Source organism: Schistocerca gregaria, chromosome 4, assembly GCF_023897955.1.
Source record: "Schistocerca gregaria isolate iqSchGreg1 chromosome 4, iqSchGreg1.2, whole genome shotgun sequence".
NCBI lineage: Eukaryota > Metazoa > Arthropoda > Insecta > Orthoptera > Acrididae > Schistocerca > Schistocerca gregaria.
This window is the reverse complement of record NC_064923.1, coordinates 574,823,685-574,842,796: the sequence shown is the minus strand read 5'-3', so window position 1 is coordinate 574,842,796 and position 19,112 is coordinate 574,823,685. Positions and strand designations below refer to the sequence as shown.

General features: G+C 40.1%; 1 protein-coding gene across 2 annotated transcripts in view; it reads right to left on the bottom strand.

The window, feature by feature from the left end:
• LOC126365926 (endoribonuclease Dicer-like) overlaps positions 1-19,112 on the bottom strand; it is a 401,671-nt gene that overhangs the window by 53,605 nt on the left and 328,954 nt on the right. For both annotated transcript variants that reach the window (XM_050008684.1, XM_050008683.1), the window contains exons 17-18: positions 13,641-13,803; positions 3,138-3,254 (exon numbers count right to left, since the gene is read on the bottom strand). In XM_050008684.1, coding sequence (XP_049864641.1) covers positions 3,138-3,254; positions 13,641-13,803 — 280 coding nt within the window. The remainder of the gene's footprint in view (positions 1-3,137; positions 3,255-13,640; positions 13,804-19,112) is intronic.

Here is a 19,112-nt window from a genome sequence, read left to right as displayed (position 1 = left end):
AATTTATCAACTTTTTTTCAATAAGAATGCTGAAGAGAGTTTGCAGTTATTGTGACAATATCTCTAATATGCAAGCAAAGGACTCAGTATTTGCTAAACAGTTTGGGCTAATTGGGAAGCTTAACATTAACCAAGTGAAGTGAGAACTGATAGTACGTGAAGGATGTGTAGGAAGAGCTTGCACTTTTAATAATAAAAAGGGGATCATTTGTTATTTTGATAGGTACACAAGCTGTTTGTTTCTATCAACAAGTAATATAACCATAGAGTATGATGAATGCAGTGCAAATCACAGAAACATAACGCATGTGCAAGTTAGCATGTGAAAATCATATTAATGTGAGACACAGATTGAAAAAATTAACTACATGCTACTTTAAATTTTGTGCAGTGTGAAGGAGTATCAAAAAGAAGACTACTCAGAGTAACATAATTAATTTATGAATGTGAGCTGACAATAATCAGTAATAATTGGTATCATTCAACAACTGCAAGGAAGTTGTTGAACGCTATCAATTACTACTGACAGGCTATAAAATTTGGTTTAGATTGCATTTAAATCAAAGAATGCAATCAATTATGTGCTATTTATGATTATTAGAAATTAAAAACAGCACAAGCTCACAATATCATTGACTCATACAAATATTATGTGACAACATCACACTTAACATTTAAGATAATTAAACAGTAGTTATATTAAATTGAACATCTACATGTTATCCTGAAATTCACAATTAAGTGCCTTGCAGAGAGTTCATCATACCACCTTCAACCTATTTTTCTACTCTTCCACTCTTTAACAGTGCGCAGGAAAAACGAATACTTAAATCTTTCTGAGAGAGCTCTGATTTGTCTTATTTTATTGCAGTGATCATTTCTCCCTTTGTAGGTGGGTGCCAACAAGATATTTTCACATTCAGAGGAGAAAGTCAGCAATTGAACTTTCATGAGAAGATCCTGCTGCAATGAAAATGTCTTCTTCCCAGCTGCCACCCCAATTTTCATATCACATCCATGGCACCTCTATCCAGTTTTGTGGTAATACAAAATGAGTTGCCCTTCTACGAACTTTTTTTATGTCCTCCATCAATCCTATCTGGTAAGAGTCCCACACCCCACAGCAATACTCCACCAGAAGATGGACAAGAGTGGTGTAGACAGTCTCTTCAGTAGAACTGTTACATTTACGAAGTGTCACATTCCACAACATTATCTATGTGGTTGGTCCAATTTATGTTGTTCACAATCACAATTCCTTAATATTTAGTTGAACTGAAAGCGTTTATATTTGTGTGATTTATCAAGTAACCAAAATTGAACAGATTCCATTTAGTTTTTGTGAGAATTACCTCACACTTTTCATTAATGGTCAACTGACACTTTTCATACCACGCAGATATCTCGTCTAAATTATTCTGTAACTGGTTTTTGATCTTATGATGATTTTTACTAGACTGTAAAAGACAGCATTGTCTGCAAACAATCTAAGATGGCTGCTCAGACTGTCTCTCAAATCATTCATATAGATTAAAAACAGCAGAGGGCCTCTAACACTTCCTTGGGAAACATCAGATATCACTTCTGTTTTACTCAATGGCTTTCCATAAATTGCTATGAACAGTGACCTTTCAGGCAAGAAATCATGAATCCAGTGGAACAATTGGGATGAAACTCCATAGGCATGCAATCTGAATAGAGGCCACTTGTGAGGAATGGTATCAAGAGACTTTTGGAAATCTATAAATGTGGAATCAATTTGACACCCTCTTTTGATAACACTGATAACTTTACGAGAATGAAAAGCTTTACTTTGTGAGAATAAAGAGCTAGTTGCATAGCACAAGAACAATATTTTCTGAATCCATGCTGTGTGCCAATAGATGTTAGGAGTAATCTGCTGGGTATCAGTTCCATACTGCTATTTCCTTTCTTGAATACTGTGTGATCAGTGAAACTTTCCAGTCTTTACATGTGGATCTTTTGTCAGGTGAGCAGTTATATACAACTGATAAGTCTGGAGCCAATGTATCAGCATACTCTGAAAGGAAACTAATGGATGCAGCATCTAGAACACAGGTTTTGTCTTTATTAAATATATAAGCCAACTTACAGAGGGTAGACTGCAGTCCCAACCAATTGCTGTTATTACACATGAATTTGTAAGAACTCTCCTGAGGTGAGGAGTGCGACGAAGGAGAGATGGGGAGCACAATGGCGGGGAAACTGGGAGCGCGACAGTGGACAATACAATCAAACGCAGAAAATAGTTGCTGTCACTACTTCTATTATTTATTCCATCTCAAATCTTATTTCAGCATGTATGTGAAACTTGTGAGGATGACCTGAATCATGTTTTGCCACAAAGGGAAATTCAGGAAATAGAATTTAGTATTTTGTATTCCTCTCTGTCAATTCACTGGGTTACCGGGTAGACAAAATTGGCCCACTTAGTTGCTAGTTTTTTAATTTCAAATTCAATCAGCACTTTTCCAACAGCTAACACTACATTCAGTTTCATTTCGTTCCGCTTTAGTTTGCCAATGTCTATGCTTAGCTTAAATATGTGATTAAGCTGCCTCTGCTTACAAAGCAACTTTCTAAAGTGGTTATTGAACCACACTGGTTATTTTCAATCATGGACAAACTTCCTAGGTGCATAGATTCCTAATCTAAAAATAAGAAATTTTTTCACAAAAGAATAATTTTAAATTTAACACCTAAGAACATGTAAATAGCTTCACAATCCTGGTAGAAAATGGCAGGTATTTCAAAGCACTGGAACCAAACGGGTTTCCAGAAATAGAAGACATACAATACAGGGCAATTGTCACTCGGGGTTTCCCAGGCAAACTATTTGAAGACAGACAAAGTAAATCAAGAATAAATAAAAGTTCTAATAACATCGTACATTGGAGCTCTGTCAAACTCAATATTTCTCTCATTTGTTTCACGGCAATGGAGCTCATGATTTGGAAACTATAAACATTTACATTATTATCTTTAACAATGAAAGTGTGTCTACAACTACCATGCTTGTCAGATTTCAAACTGTAAATGATCACCACTCTTCTTTTGAGACAGCTTACATTAAATAAAGAGAAGTGAAACAATGCATGAAACTGCAGCTAACTTACTTGCTCCACATCATTCAGTGTCAAGCCACAGCCCCCAAAATCACTGTTCAGGAGCTGAATGTCACCTGCATTTTCAGGCATTTCATAGTCCAACACAGAACCCTTAGATATTGGAACCTGTTGATGAAAATGAAAATATGATCTTTATCATTTCAGGTGTCTTATCATCACAAGCACAGTGTTCCTGCAATATTGAGGACTTTTCAATGTATCATACATTCATCATCATTAAAATAACTGTACCCACAAGTACCAGATTGATTGCAATCATTGTTGGCAGGCAAGTAGGAGGTACCACACACACAAAATGATTATGCTTTTCAATTAGGAAGGATCAATGTGTTGTGCTGCACAGCCACAAAATGTACAAGCTAATATGGCATCGGGACCCCCAACATTGTGAACACAAGCATCAAGACATGGGGCATGGAGTTGTACAGGTCCTCATGCCACTTGCACCTGAGCATGCAGACCCCGCAGACTTGTGGATGGAAGTGATGTCCCGATGACACTCACCAGGACAATCCACATGTTCTCAATCGGGGAGAGATCGGCCCACGTGGCTCGCTACGGAAGAGTATCTTATGACTATAATATCAATGAGTCACTGCTGGAATCGACAACCTCATACAAATACCTGTGTATAACACTTTGTAGGGATATGAAATGGAATGATCACATAGGTTCAGTCGTGGGTATAGCAGTTGGTAGACTTCAGTTTATTGGTAGAATACTGGGGAAGTGCAATCAGTCTACAAAAGAGATCGCTTACAAATCACTCTTGCGATCCACGCTCCAATATTTTTCATGGGACCTGTACCAGATAGGACTAACAGGGGATATTGAACATTTGCACGGAAGGGCAACATGAATTGGTCACAGGTTTGTTTAATCCATGGGAGAGTGTCACAGAGATACTGAAGGAACTGAAATGGTAGATACTTGAAGACAGACACAAACTATCCCGAGAAAGTCTATTACCAAAATTTCAAGAACCGGCTTTAAATGGTTACTCTAGGGGTATACTAGAATCCCCTACATATCGCTCACACAGGGATCATGAAGATAAGGTTGGAGAAATTACTGCATGCACAGGAGCATTCTTCCAATGCTACATACATGAATGGAACAGGAAGAAACCCTAATAAATAGTACAATGGGACATACCCAATGCCATGCACCTCGTGGTGGTTTGCAGAATACAGATGCAGATGCAAATGTATCCACAGCTGCAAGGCACACTCAGGAGGTGGCAGCGTTATTAGGATGCGAGTGGTCCTGTTGAAATAGGGCATGGGCATGGGCATGGGCATTCATGAACACCAGAGCTACCACTTGCAGGACCCCATCCTTGTATCATGCAGCTGCCACAGAGCCCATTAGGAACACTAACAGTGGATGGACACCATAGAATAATGCTCCCCACGTCATCACACTAGGCTGGCAGGATGTCTGACGAGAGACTATAACATCTCGACAACCTCTTCACTGCACTTGCAGACACAGACCTAGTGGTTGTCACTTCCAAGGCAGAAGCAGGACTCATAATTGCAGATGACCTGCAGCCAGTTTGCAGGACCACATGTCTATTGATGTCGATTCTAGGATAGTTGGACACGACACTTTGTGGGCGCGAGTGGCAGGTATAACAGTTGGTGTACAGCAACCCCTGCATCGTGCAGTTGTCTGCCAATGGTACTAGCACTTACAAGATGTTGCACAGAAGGCAGGACAGCTCACTGAAAAGTTCTGATCATTATCATCAGATTTGCTATCACATGGTGGACAATCCTTCAATGTTCCCTTCTTGCAGTGTGTGTTCAATGTTCAGATCCTATATGTGCATGCATGCCTTCCCACATCCATTGTACCAACAACAGGTGATTCTTGTGTCCATACGACCAATGGGGTGCGCAATATGACGGGACCACCCATCCTCCCACAGCCCCACAATGTGGTCCCTCTCAAACTCGTCCAGCTGGGTAACCTACAGTCATACATTTCGCATGGCTGTAGTGCATATTCAGGTGCTCTTTAGTGATGCTATCTGCTGTCGTAATGGTCAGCACGGACATTTGGGGCGCCCTTACGTCAACCAAAGTGCGCGACATTATGGCCTCACCCAGACTCTCCAAATGCACGGCCGACAGTGCAAAAGAAATCATTCACATATCTAATGGTGTATTGTGTGTACATCGCCAACCAGTTTGCAGTGGATCATTTGGGTCCTTGTGGGTGCAGCTCTTTTTATGATTGAGTGTACAATACTGGTTACACAATAAACTTTTAAGAATTATGCATATATCTCATTTTACACTGTATTTTGCATACTTATGACAGGGCATCAAAATTTGGTATTTCATTTGTAGCACATTTCTTTACGACTATGACAACTGGGACCACTTGAATCCCACAATGGTATGACTGGTTAGGTGACTTTCGGTGAAACATTATAGATGTCTGCAATTTAATACTTTTGCCATGTATCATGAATATGCAGCGTGCATGTCATCAACATAGTGTAGCAGTGCAGTCTAGCAGTGAAGTCACAGCTGGCAACAACCTGCTGCCATCATTTTGAATTCTGTTACCATGTAGAATCTTCTTTACATAAAATGCTTATATATGTGTCACGCAGAAAGTTGTAAGCCATACTAAGTCACAACTGCAAATCTGTCACTGAAGTATAAAATGTATCTATTATTATAATCCACAGATTTTGTAAATTTGTACCATGAGATGAGTAAGTCACAAGTCGCAATATTTGTCAACATATTGTGATGTCATTAACCTCTATCATTGGAATACAAACTACATTTATAAATTCACAGGCATTGATGTTTGAACAGCGTTCTGTCATTGAAATCCATGTTAAAGAATAAAAAAATCTGCTGCTGAAACTCATCCAAGTTCATCACGGACAGAAGAGACTTGTGCATGGGCGTCAAAACATCACCCAAAACTTTTTTTGATGATTTTGAAATTAGGAAGTGATTTGTTCTGAGAACTACTTAAGACAGATGATGAAAACTGGTTCCTCAATACAAGCTTGAAACAAAATGCCAGATTATGGATGGCAGCACTTGGGTTTTGCAAAAATTACTATCTGTCGGGACAGTTATGGGCAGTATCTTCTGTGATGTGAGGATTGCATTCTTGTGGATTTTCTTGTACCTAGTCTAACCATAAATGCTATCCACTGCAATCACAAATTTTTTAAGCTCTGTTGTGACTCGCAATAAACACCCTGGGAGAAAGACCATCCTGCAGCATAATAATGCGCTACCCTTCATTGCTCAAGTCATTGTGGAGAAAATTAGGTTTCTAAATGGCAAAGTCTCTTGAATTCTCCATACAATTCAAAATTTGCAAAAGAACAACTGGGAGCCATGGCCATGAGATACCAGAGAACACCGAGAAAGTCATGTGTCAATACCTTACAGCATATAATGTAAATGGATAGATAAAAAAGCTACTCACCAAGCAGTGGCAGGGGAAACACACACAAAAGGGTTTAACTTTTACAAGCTTTTGAGCCTGTGGTTCCTTCTCCTGGCAGAAGAGTTGAAGGGGAAGGAACAGAAGGAACAGGGGTGAAGGAAAAGGACTGGAGAGGTTCACCGAAAGTGGTAAAGTTCAGAAAAATCACCCAAAACCCCAGATCAAGGGAGTCGGTAGATGGGATGAGATGGACAGACTGATTGTTGGGGATTGCGCCAGATGACATTTGAAAACCTGAGAGCTAAAAGGTGGAAGACATGGTAAACTGTAAGACAGAGACCACTACTAAAACATCATGCATGAGTTAATAAGAGTGAAAAGCTAAGTGCATTTTATGTAACAGAGGTGGGAGGGGGACAGTGAAAAATGAAAGATGTAGGAAACTAAGTGGAGTGAAGAAAGCAGCAGTTACTGTGACAAAATGAGGAGATAGAAGGAATTAACAAAATTAAGGCCAGTGGGTGACGAGAACCAAGGACATGTTATAGTGTTAGTTCCCATCTGCAGAGTTCTGAGAAACTGGTGTCTTGGACAAGAATCCAGATGGCGCATGTGGTGAAACACACTGTCATGTTGTACAGCATGTTCTGCAACAGGATATTGTGTGTTGCCTGAATAAACCCTCTGCCTATGTCCATTTATCCTGACTGATAACTGGGTGGTAGTCAAGCTGATGTAAAAGGCCAAACAGTGTTTACATAACAGCTGGTATATGACGTGTCGTTTCACAGGTGGCTCTCCCTTTGATAGTATGTTTTTCCAGATACAGGACTGGAATAGGTAGTAGTAGGAGGGTGCATAGGGCAAGTCTTGCAGCATAGATGGCCACAGGGGTAGGAGCCATAGCGTAGGGAGATGGGTGCACAAGGAGCATAGGGTCTGACAAGGATATTGCAGAGATTGGGAAGGTGACGAAAAGTTGTTCCACGTGTGGCGCACAGAATCTCAGGCAGAATGGATCTCATTTCGGGGCATGACTTTAGGAAGTCATGGCTTTGTCAAAGTAGCTGATTACTACATTCAAGCCCAGGATAATACTGATTGACAAGTGGTGTGCTCCGAAGTTGTTTTTGGGAGGGATCAGCAGTACCAGGATTGGATGTGGTGATCTGGGAAATTTTCTGATCTGTCTATTTTTCGCTATTCTCCCTCCCACCTCTGTTACATACAATGCACTTAGCTTTTCACTCTTATTAACTCACGCGTGATGTTTTAGTAGTGGTCTCTGTCTTATATCTTACTGTGTCTCCCACCATTAAGCTCTCACGTTTTCAAATCTCATCTGGTGCAGCCCCCAACGATCAGTCTTTCCTTCTCATCCCGTCAGGTAAGTCTCCCCTGACTTGAGGTAGGTTCTGGGTGACTTTCCTGAACTTTACCAGTTTCCATAAACCTCTCCATTCCTTTTCCTTCACCCCTGTTTCTTCCCTTCAACGCTTCTGCCAGAAAAAGGAACCACTGGCTCTGAAAGCTTGTAAAAGTTAAACCCTTTTGTGTGGGTGTGATCTGCCGCAGCCACTTGGTAAGTGTGATTATTTTCGTTTTAATACTTTACAACAGCCAGAAAGGGTCTCAAATACAGCAGAATGTTCTCAGAACGGTATGGAAAATGTGAAACAAGACTACATAGAAAAGCAACAGAAACAACTTCAGATTAATACAGTGTATATGGTCAGGCTAAAAAATAAAAATCAATATTCATTTAACATACCATGAGTTATAGTATAACCCTCATATTAGTGGAGTAAATTACAGGTCACTCATAAATAGGATAGCTCACTGTCCAAAAGCCAGCTCAGACGCCACCTGCACTGAGCAATGTGTGAATAAAAGGATTCTTTCAAGTTGCATGCTCCTAGTTACAAATATTGTGATACTTTATCTTGAGCAAACAATAACAGCACAAGGATACTGATGGTATATGTATCACATACAGAAAAATTGTAAATCTTCTCACAAGTTAACAAGCCGCACAAACTGACTAACACAAGATTTATGTATGTAGAGTATGCAGTAAAATAATCACAGACAGCAATATAATTTCATAAACAGCAAAGTTGCCACTCACCATATAGCAGAGACGCTGAGTTACAGATAGGCACAACAAAATGACTGTCACAAATAAGGTTTTGGCCAGCAAGGCCTTTGTCAAAAAAAGATGACAAAAACACACACACACACACACACACACACACACACACACACACACACACACTGCAGTCTCTGGCAACTGAAGCCACCACTGTTACATCCATCCTGGATTTTCCATTGGACAATATAATTTCAAGTAACTGACTATGTTGTCAGAATAAAAAGAGACATGCATCTCGCATAACTTCACAGAACTTTTTCACTAGCACAAGTGACAATAACAATAACACAACAGAAAATTGCCAATATAAGCAAATGCCAATTCTGTAGGTATTATTTTATTACATCAAATTTACTGTGTATTTTGTGTTCTTAATGTAAGCACATTTGTGAATGAGAATGGAAAACATAGCACAATGAGGTAAGACACAAATTGTTAAAACAGAAGAACCAGAATATTATTTGACACTGACTGAATAATAAAAGTGCTATGCATCACAGTCAACGTGGTGCTGGAAGAGATTGTCACATGACTTAAGGTGTAGTAAAAATCTTTTTAATTAATAGTTAAATTTTTTTAGAATTAAAGAACTTTGTTATTTGATCCATGTTGGCATTCTATCCTTTTCCTGACTTTGTCTTTATTCTATCCTGGAATTTGTTTTGTTTGATTTAGTGGTAGTAAATACTTATTAGAATAGAAAGAAACTTCCACATGGGAAAATATATTAAAAACAAAGATTCCAAGACTTACCAAGCGGGAAAGCGCCGGTAGACAGGCACAATAAAATAACACACAAACACACACACACAAAATTACGAGCTTTCGCAACTGGCGGTTGCTTTGTCAGGAAAGAGGGAAGGAGAAGAAAAGATGTGGGTTTTAAGGGAGAGGGTAAGGAGCCATTCCAATCCCGAGAGCGGAAAGACTTACCTTAGAGGGAAAAAAGGATAGGTATATACTCGCACGCACACACACACACACACACACACACACACACACACACACACACATTCATCCATACATATACAGACACAAGCAGACATATTTAAAGGCCTTTGTCAGGAAAGAGGGAAGGAGAAGGAAAGATGAAAGGATGTGGATTTTAAGGGAGAGGGTAAGGAGCCATTCCAATCCCAAGAGCGTAAAGACTTACCTTAGAGGGAAAAAAGGATAGGTATATACTCGCACACACACACACATATTCATCCATACATATACAGACACAAGCAGACATATTTAAAGGCCTTTAAATATGTCTGCTTGTGTCTGTATATGTATGGATGGATATGTGTGTGTGTGTGTGTGTGTGTGTGTGTGTGTGTGTGTGTGTGTGTGTGCGAGTATATACCTATCCTTTTTTCCCTCTAAGGTAAGTCTTTCTGCTCCCTGGATTGGAATGGCTCCTTACCCTCTCCCTTAAAACCCACATCCTTTCATCTTTCCTTCTCCTTCCCTCTTTCCTGATGAAGCAACTGCCAATTGCGAAAGCTCGTAATTTTGTGTGTGCTTGTTTGTGTGTTATTTTATTGTGCCTGTCTACTGGCACTTTCCCGCTTGGAATCTTTGTTTTAAATACTTATTAGAAAATATATGGGTATAATATCTGATCTGCAATTATTTTAGTAAGTATGCCAATATTTTTTTCAGTATGATTTTGATAATGTGAACATACAGTGTGTGTGTGGGGGGGGGGGGGTTGGCTGTATGTGTGAACATGTACTCCTGCTACAAAAACGAGCTAGTATCTTGTGACACCTTCCATCACCTCCACCTGTAACAGCAGATGACAGGCTGCACAGACCAAAAAGCAGTGATCAGTGAAGCACCTGCCAGCCAAGGTACCACTGTACTCCCCCAACACCCTTAGGTCAGCCGTGTTCTTGTAGCTCACCTGTGCAATGCCACATGGCATGCGTCGCCACCTGCCGGTGAACACACAAACAGCAGGATTCTTACCGTGCATCCACTGTCAGAGTATGTCACTGTTAGTTAAATAAGAGGAGTGATACTGCATTTTACACACTGCCTCCCCAAGCTGTGTGAGCTCCATGTGCTTCTGCTGACTGCGGTCACACAAAGTCTGATCCTGGATGCCTGATTCATACCCCTAGTATTAGCACCTGGAATACTGCACTCATTGCGATGTAAACAGTGCAGTAAAGTGAAGTGTGCCCCAGGAGTACCATGCAGTTTATTATTATTCCATCCCCGGCCATTTTGGCACCCATTTGCCACCAAGCACACCACTGAAGCGAGTTTTCACACACCACAAGGCAGTGTTGAACAAATAATATAAGCCATTCATTGTCCACCATGTCCAGAGACTTCACCAAGAGTGAGGGTCCTCTTTGGTTAAGAGGTAGTAACTCATTAAATATTACTGTAGTTGTTAAATTCTAGGGATAATATCTCCAAACTAGCTCACGCCGTTCTTTCTGGACATCCTATTATTTATTGTTATCTTTGTTAATTAGTGCACTACTGTAGGCATATATGCCCCTCAGGGGCTCAGAAGGGAATCTAAATTGTTTCTTCAGTCTGAACAATTAGGTGAATGTATTTTCTCTGCCTAAAATGTTAGTTAACAGTGTAACTTGAAACAGTATCTACAACCTTTACATTTGTGTTATTTGCCAAAATTTAATGGAATTTTTTAGTACTCGTACAGATTACTTCACACTATTTACTGCTTAGGTTCAATTGCCACTTGACACACCATGACAATATCATGTCTAAAGCATTTTGAAATATGTTTACATCATCTGATAATTTTACTGGAAAGTAAATGACAGTATCATCTGCAACAAATCTTAAAAGTCCTGCTTAGACTACCTCTTAACTCAGCAGAAGGTCTATAACATTTCCTTATGGAACCCCAGGTATAACTTCAGTTTCACCAGATGGCTTCTCATCAATTACTATAAACATCTCTTTGCAACTTCTACCAGATTAGGAAAGAGTTTCATTATCGAAGCTACTAAAAGCACCTTGCATTTAAGCACACATACTAAGTTTTGAGCATTTGAAAACTGTTGCCTATCTTCCAGATTTTATTCTTTCAAATCTGCCTTGCTTCTGCAGTAGTGTGCGCACACAACAGTGGTCTCTTGAACAACTGATGGAATTTCGTAAAAGGACATTCATTCCTGGCAGAATAAAATTCAAACATCGAAGTGCCATCGGATTAAATATTAATCACTAGTACATGAAGTGAATATGTGCACCATTCAAGTTGTGTTACTTTGGAATTTATCTTTCATTTGGACTCAACAAATTCTGTGCAAGTTTCATGTTATGTCAGTTTTATAATCAATACTATTGGTTCTAATGATGCATATGTGATATATAACGTAATGGCTTTTTGGAAAACATACAGTTCTATTTTGATTCATTTCTACGCAATTTCTGTACCTTCGACTGTTGACCGAGTTAGGTTCGAGAGATGCTTTTCGCATGATGTTCAAATATCGCTGTAGTCATTATTATTCTACTCACTGACTATTTGCATGAACAGTGTAAACAACACAACCACCATTTTATGAAACTCACTTCTTTGATGGACCGAGATAGCTGCTTCTGCTATAGTCAGCTTCTAAACAAGATTTTGCATGGTAATATAATTGTGAATTAATAAAGACTATGCAGTGTGAACTTAAATTTAATGATCCTTATCAATGAAGTACTTAAGGAATACTAATAGTAATTCAACTGTGAATAATTCAAAATAGATGTATAAGTTTTGTGACCAAATCTGGAAGGCCAAAAATTCATAGTTGTTACTGCGACTAATTTCTATTTTGCTGATACCTGCTACACAAGTCAAATGTAAACATTCAGATTATTCAAATTAAAGCCTACGATTATTATAAATCTTTTAAATTGCAACTACCAATACATAAGGTGGGAGTTCTTGTAATACTGTTTACTGGTACTTGGAAATGAAGCACAGTTTTTGCTACTCTTGTAGTAGATGAAATTTTATAACAGTGCCTAGCAAGTGCTATTGTACCAAAATGAATTTCTTTGAATGACATTATGCTCTGACATCCACAGTTGCATTATTTCTCACACCAAACACGTTTCAGTTCATTTTCTTTGTACATTTACTCACTTTGACAGCTCAATGCAAAGCATATGTAAATAAACAAAACCAAAGTTAATTTTCAACTGTGTTTAGCATTACGTCAAGCCTCGATCTCACCATTAGCTGATTGCAGTTCCACATCCAAGGATCTCTATGAACAGAGGGACCCTGCAATAGAAGTTGCATGATAACACCTGCCTCCAAATTGCCAGTTGGATGGGGCCTACACTTCAACGATTTGGTTTGTAAACACTGCAACATCTTCCATACACCCCAGATTGTTCACCATGTGATTTTCGCATTGTTGTGACCTGAAGAAAGATATGTGTGGATGTCGGTTTCAGTCAGGCAAAGAAGTGGAAGAGAGGGTGTGGTTGTGGATCCGTCAGTGGCCAAAAATGTTCTACGAAATAGAAATTGATTGCCCCTTCTCCCAGTTCGATAAATGTCTTAACGCGCGTGGTGATTATTGTTGAATGGAATTATTTTATCGCCCCATTGTGGCAGGTGTTCCTGTGTTCCTATTTTCAGTTGAATGCCCCTTATACAGGAAAATACATAAGGCTAAATGGGGTAAAACACAAAAGAACAAAACAGAGAAATGAAACTGATATGCAAATTTACCTTTTCATAAATCTTCAATAATGATTATTATTTTCTAATTCTGAATAACCACTGATGCAATAGTTTCCACAGACAGCATTCAACAATGACATAATGTATTAAAAACAATGTATACATAAAATTTGATAATGACAACAACTAATCATGAGTGATATAAATTTTACATGAGTTTAATAGAAAATTCTGAAAGAAGGCATACCATTTGACAGAGTTCATATGCTGCCGCGAGAACAGTAAGTTTATGGAGAACTGATGGCAAGAGATGAATTTTAAGACAAAGAGCTGCAGACAGTGGAATAATATCACACAGTTCAGGATTGAAATAGCTCCTCCTCTTTTGTTCATTTTTCTTCTGCCGTCTTCTGTAAATAAATCTTGCATTAATTTCTGCTTAAATAAGTAACAAAAACATATCAATAAATTATGAGAAAGAATTGATGGCCAGTGCCAAAATTTGTAGTGTGCTGATAGAATACATAAAAGTGAATGTTATACACCTCCTAGCTTGTATATCAACAAAAATACACAATATTTCAAAACGAGATATAATTAAATAGATAGAAAAAAATCTACTCACCTTGCAGTGTAGGAGAAAAAAGGTGTAAAAGATACTGAAATGTGCTAGCTTTCAGAGCCAGTGGCTCCTCCTTCAGGCAGACGTGTTGAATGGAAAGGAAGAGGGATGAAGGAAAAGGACTGGAAAGGTTTAGGAAATGGGGACAAACACAGAAAATTCGACCTGAACCCAGGGCAGGGGAGACTTATTGGATGAGATGAAGAGGAATGAATGACCATTTGTACCTGCACCAGGTGAGATTTGGCAACCCGAGAACTTGAAGATGGAAGACAGGATAATAATCAAGATGGAGATTACTGAAAAAATACCATGCATTAGTCGATAAGAGCAGAAAGGGAAATGTATTATACGAAGACTAATCAGAAAGTAACAAACAGTTTGAAATAAAAAATTAACGATACAGAAAAATACCACATATGGAAAGTGCTGGCTAAGAATTACAAATTTTTTAAGAATAAAGGAAATGACGCACTGAAAGGCAGAAGTGCTGCATTATTGATAGGTACACAAACAAAAGGTACAGTGCTTTCCTAGTTTTCGGAATGAACTTCCTTTTTCGAGATGGTAAGAAAACACACACAAACACAGCACACGCCTATCTCCCTACACTGTCAACTGCTCAGTCAACTGAGCACAATGTAGGGTGACAGGCGTGTATATACCAGGTGTACCGGTATGAAATGAGTGTCCTTTACCACATTTCTGGCAATTTGTAGACACCACACCAATAGAAATGTTCGTCTTTTTAAGCAAACCAATCAGACACCCAATTTTCGACTTCTTCGTACGAATCGAAGTGTTCCTCGGCCAATGCGTGTCCAATTGATGCAAACAAATGGTAGCCGGAAGGGGCCAAGTCTGGTGAATACAGCGGGTGGGGTAGCAGCTCCCAGCCAAGTGTTTTGATTGTATCCTGAACCAGTTTTGCTTTGTGTGCAGGTGCATTGTCATGTAAAAAAATTACTTTGCCATATCTTCTGGCCCATTCTGGTCTTTTTTCGATCAATGCATAGTTCAAATTGATCATCTGTTGTCTGTAGCGATTAGTATTTACAGATTCACCAGGTTTTAGAAGCTCAAGATACACCACACCTTTCTGATTCCACCAAACACAGAGCATTGTCTTCTTGCCGAACCGATCTGATTTTGCAGTCGATGTTGATGGTTGTCCTGGATTAACCCATGATTTTTCCCGCTTAGGATTCTTAAAATAAATCCATTTTTCATCGCCAGTAACAATTTGATACAAAATTGACTTTCTTTCATGTCTTTGAAGCAAAATTTGACAAATGGTTTTTCGCTTTTCCATCTGTCTTTCATTCAATTCATGTGTCACCCATTTTCCACACTTTTGGATCTTTCCCATATCTTTCAAACGGTCAGAAATTGTTTGTTGTGCAACATTTAGCAGTGCTGCCATTTGCTTCTGACTCAAAGTATCATCTTCATCCAATATTGTTTGCAATTCGGCGTCTTTGAACTTTTTTGGTGGTCTTCCACCTTCTTAATTTCTTACATCAAAATCATTATTCCTGAACCGTTGAAACCAACTTTTGTATGTTGATTCTGATAGAGCATGATCACCATATGCCTTTACAAGCATTCGATGTGACTCTGCAGCACTTTTCTCAAATGAAAACAAAAAATTAATGCTTTCGGCAAATCATCACTTTCTGGTACATAATTTGACAAGATGAAATCATATTATGTTGTTGGCTACGAAGACTTTCGCAACGTATTTCTTGAACAAAAATCTCTCGGTGTACATGCCACATCAATTCAGGATAAAACTCCAAGCTTTCGACCACTACCTCCATGGTCGTCGTTAGGGCTAAAACTGACTGTCGTGAACTAGCGAGGCTCCCACTTTTATATGTGAAGGACGGCTTCTGATTGGCTGGAATACGTCATAGCAACAGCGATATGGCGCGTAGTGAAGTGGTGCTCTCTACTTTCATAGATGTAGTTTCTATCCCACGTTGCTTGCAGCGCCATCCTTTGAATCAGGAGGTAAAGTGCGGGAAGCTTTTCTCTGCGATTTTTCATTATCCAGTGCACTATTCCAAGTGTTGCTAAGTGCATAGCCGTTGTCTCTGTTAAAGTTATTATCGCTAAGTCTAATTTTGACTGCTTCCCGGATCACAGAGTCCCAGTAATTCGATGCATGGGCTATGACTCGGGTTTCTTCAAATAAAATCTTATGCTATTTAAGCAGGCTATGTTCAGCCACGGCTGATTTTTCCAAATACTTGTACTTCAGGTGGTGCTGGTGCTCGATGCAGCAGTCGGCAACGGTTCTCACAGACTGGCCCACGTAATTCTTGCCGCATTCGCAAGGAATAGCATAAATTCCCGGCACTCTTAAGCTGAGACTATCTTTGACTGATCTCAACGTTTCCTTAATTTTCCTAGGTGGTCGGAAAACTGGTTTTATTCCTTGCCTCTTTAGGACTCTGCCTATCTTGCTTGTTGTAGCACCGCAAAAAGGAAGCCGCGCTATGTGCTGGTCCTCTTCTTGTATATCGCCGGCGTCTACCAAAGTTTGCAGTCGTCAAACACCACATCAGAACCGCTGAAGTAAACAGAATTTTACGAAAGACCAGCCATGCTATTGTGAAAGAGAGGATACGTCATACCAGGTATTAACTAGACATGAACGCTCGCCTGTTATTCAGTTGCCATTTATTTCTGGCCGGAGTCCTCTCACCACTGGACTGGGAATGGGTGGATATGACTTTGACGGCACACCAACGAGCCAATTTAAGCAGGACTACGGCGAAACAGGCCGATAAATTTGAGCGGCTTAACCATGATCAAGGAACTACTGGGTCCAACAGCATTCACCGCAATGTTATCAACTTCTCTGACGAGGAGCTTGATGAAGCTACCATCTCGGCTCTCAGTAAAGGATTGAACTTTGTCCCAGCTCCACATAAGTTACCGGTGGTTGAGATTATTAGCGGAGTGGAACAAGCAGTTTGTCATCTTCCTCAAGAAGCAGTGGGTGACGTAAGGCTTGTTACTAGCCGAATTTTAGCGACATCCAAGCCACCTAAGTCAAACATCAGCACAGAGGAGAGACAAGGACTGAAATTGTTGCAGAAGGATGAAGATCTAGTTGTTTTACCTGCTGACAAGGGGAACGCCACAGTAACACTCAACGCTGCAGGTTACCACAAGAAAGTTGGATTGTTACCGGAGGACAGCACATACCGGATTCTCAGACGGGATCCCACATCGGCGCTCACCAGGAAGACAAGGGAGCTACTAAAAAACTCTGGCCTCTCCGACAAACTGGTGAAGAACTTACGGCCGAGAGCACCTAGGCCACCAAGACTGTACGGTTTGCCAAAGGTTCATAAGGAGAATGTCCCGTTGAGACCGATTGTTAGCGCTATTGGCTCTCCTACGTACAGGCTTGCAAAACACTTAACTAAATTGTTGGTGCCTATAGTTGGTCACTGCCCACATCATATTAAGAATTCAAGAATGTTCGCTGATATCATAAAACAAATGAAAATAGGCCCAAATGATATCATGGTCAGCCTCGACGTGGTCTCTCTGTTCACCAAAGTACCTGTGGATGACACATTACAACTGTTGGCTGCTCATTTTTACTCAGAAATTTTGAAGTTGTTCCGGCATGACGGATGGAACAGCCATGGGTTCGCCACTGTCACTAGCAATAGCGAATTTTTTCATGGAGGATTTTGAAGAATGAGCGTTGAGCAGTGCTCACGTCCGCCCATCATGCTTCTACCGATACGTCGATGATACTTTTTTAATCTGGCCACACGGCAGTGACACGCTGCAGCAGTTCGTCGAACATTTAAAGGTGTACATCCAATCATAAAATTTACATTGGAGGTAGAGAAGGAAGGGAAGTTACCTGTTTTAGATGTGTTGGTGGAGCGAAAGCCGGATGGACTATTGGGCCATTCTGTGAACAGGAAGCCAACCCATACAGACTTATAACTGAATAGCCACATCATCCGTCTCAGAAGAGAGCTATGCTGAATACTTTAGTACACAGAGCCACGACTATTTCCGAGAAGGACCACCTTGGTCCTGAAATTAACCATTTGACGACTGTTTTCAAGAGGAATGGTTACTCTGCCGGTGAAATTAAATCAGTATTGTCCAAGGAAGTAAGACACGATGCCGGCCATATACAAGAAGAGGACCAACACATAGTGCGGCTTCCTTTTTGTGGTGCTACAACAAGTAAGATAGGCAGAGTCCTAAAGAGGCAAGGAATAAAACTAGTTTTCTGACCACCTAGGAAAATTAAGGAAATGTTGACACCAGTCAAAGATAATGTTGGCTTAAGAGTGCCGGGAATTTATACTATTCCTTGCGAATGCGGCAAGAATTACATGGGCCAGTCTGTAAGAACCGTTGCCGACCACTGCATCGAGCACCAGCGCCACCTGAAGTACAGGTATTTGGAAAAATCAGCCGTGGCTGAACATAGCCAGCTAACAAGCATAAGATTTTATTTGAAGAAACCCAAGTAATAGCCCACGCATCGAATTACTGGGACTCTGTGATCCGGGAAGCAGTCAAAATTAGACTTAGCGATAATAACTTTAACAGATACAATGGCTATGCACTTAGCAACACTTGGAAGAGTGCACTGGATAAAGAAAAATCGCAGAGAAAAACTTCCCGCACTTTACCTCCTGATTCAAGGGATGGCGCTGCAAGCAACGCGGGATAGAAACTACATCTATGGCAGTAGAGAGCACCACTTCACTACGCGCCATATCGCTGTTGCTATGACGTATTCCAGCCAATCAGAAGCCGTCCTTCGCATATAAAAGTGGGAGCCTCGCTAGTTCACGAGTCAGTTTTAGCCCTGACGACGACCATGGAGGTAGTGGTCGAAAGCTTGGAGTTTTATCCTGAATTGATGCGGCATGTACACCGAGAGATTTTTTAAATTCATATGATGTTGTTTATTCCATGACTTGATGTATACTAAATATCTTTGACAGATGTCGATATGTGCGGATGGATATGTGTGTGTATGCGAGTGTATACCTGTCCTTTTTCCCCCCTAAGGTAAGTCTTTCTGCTCCCGGGATTGGAATG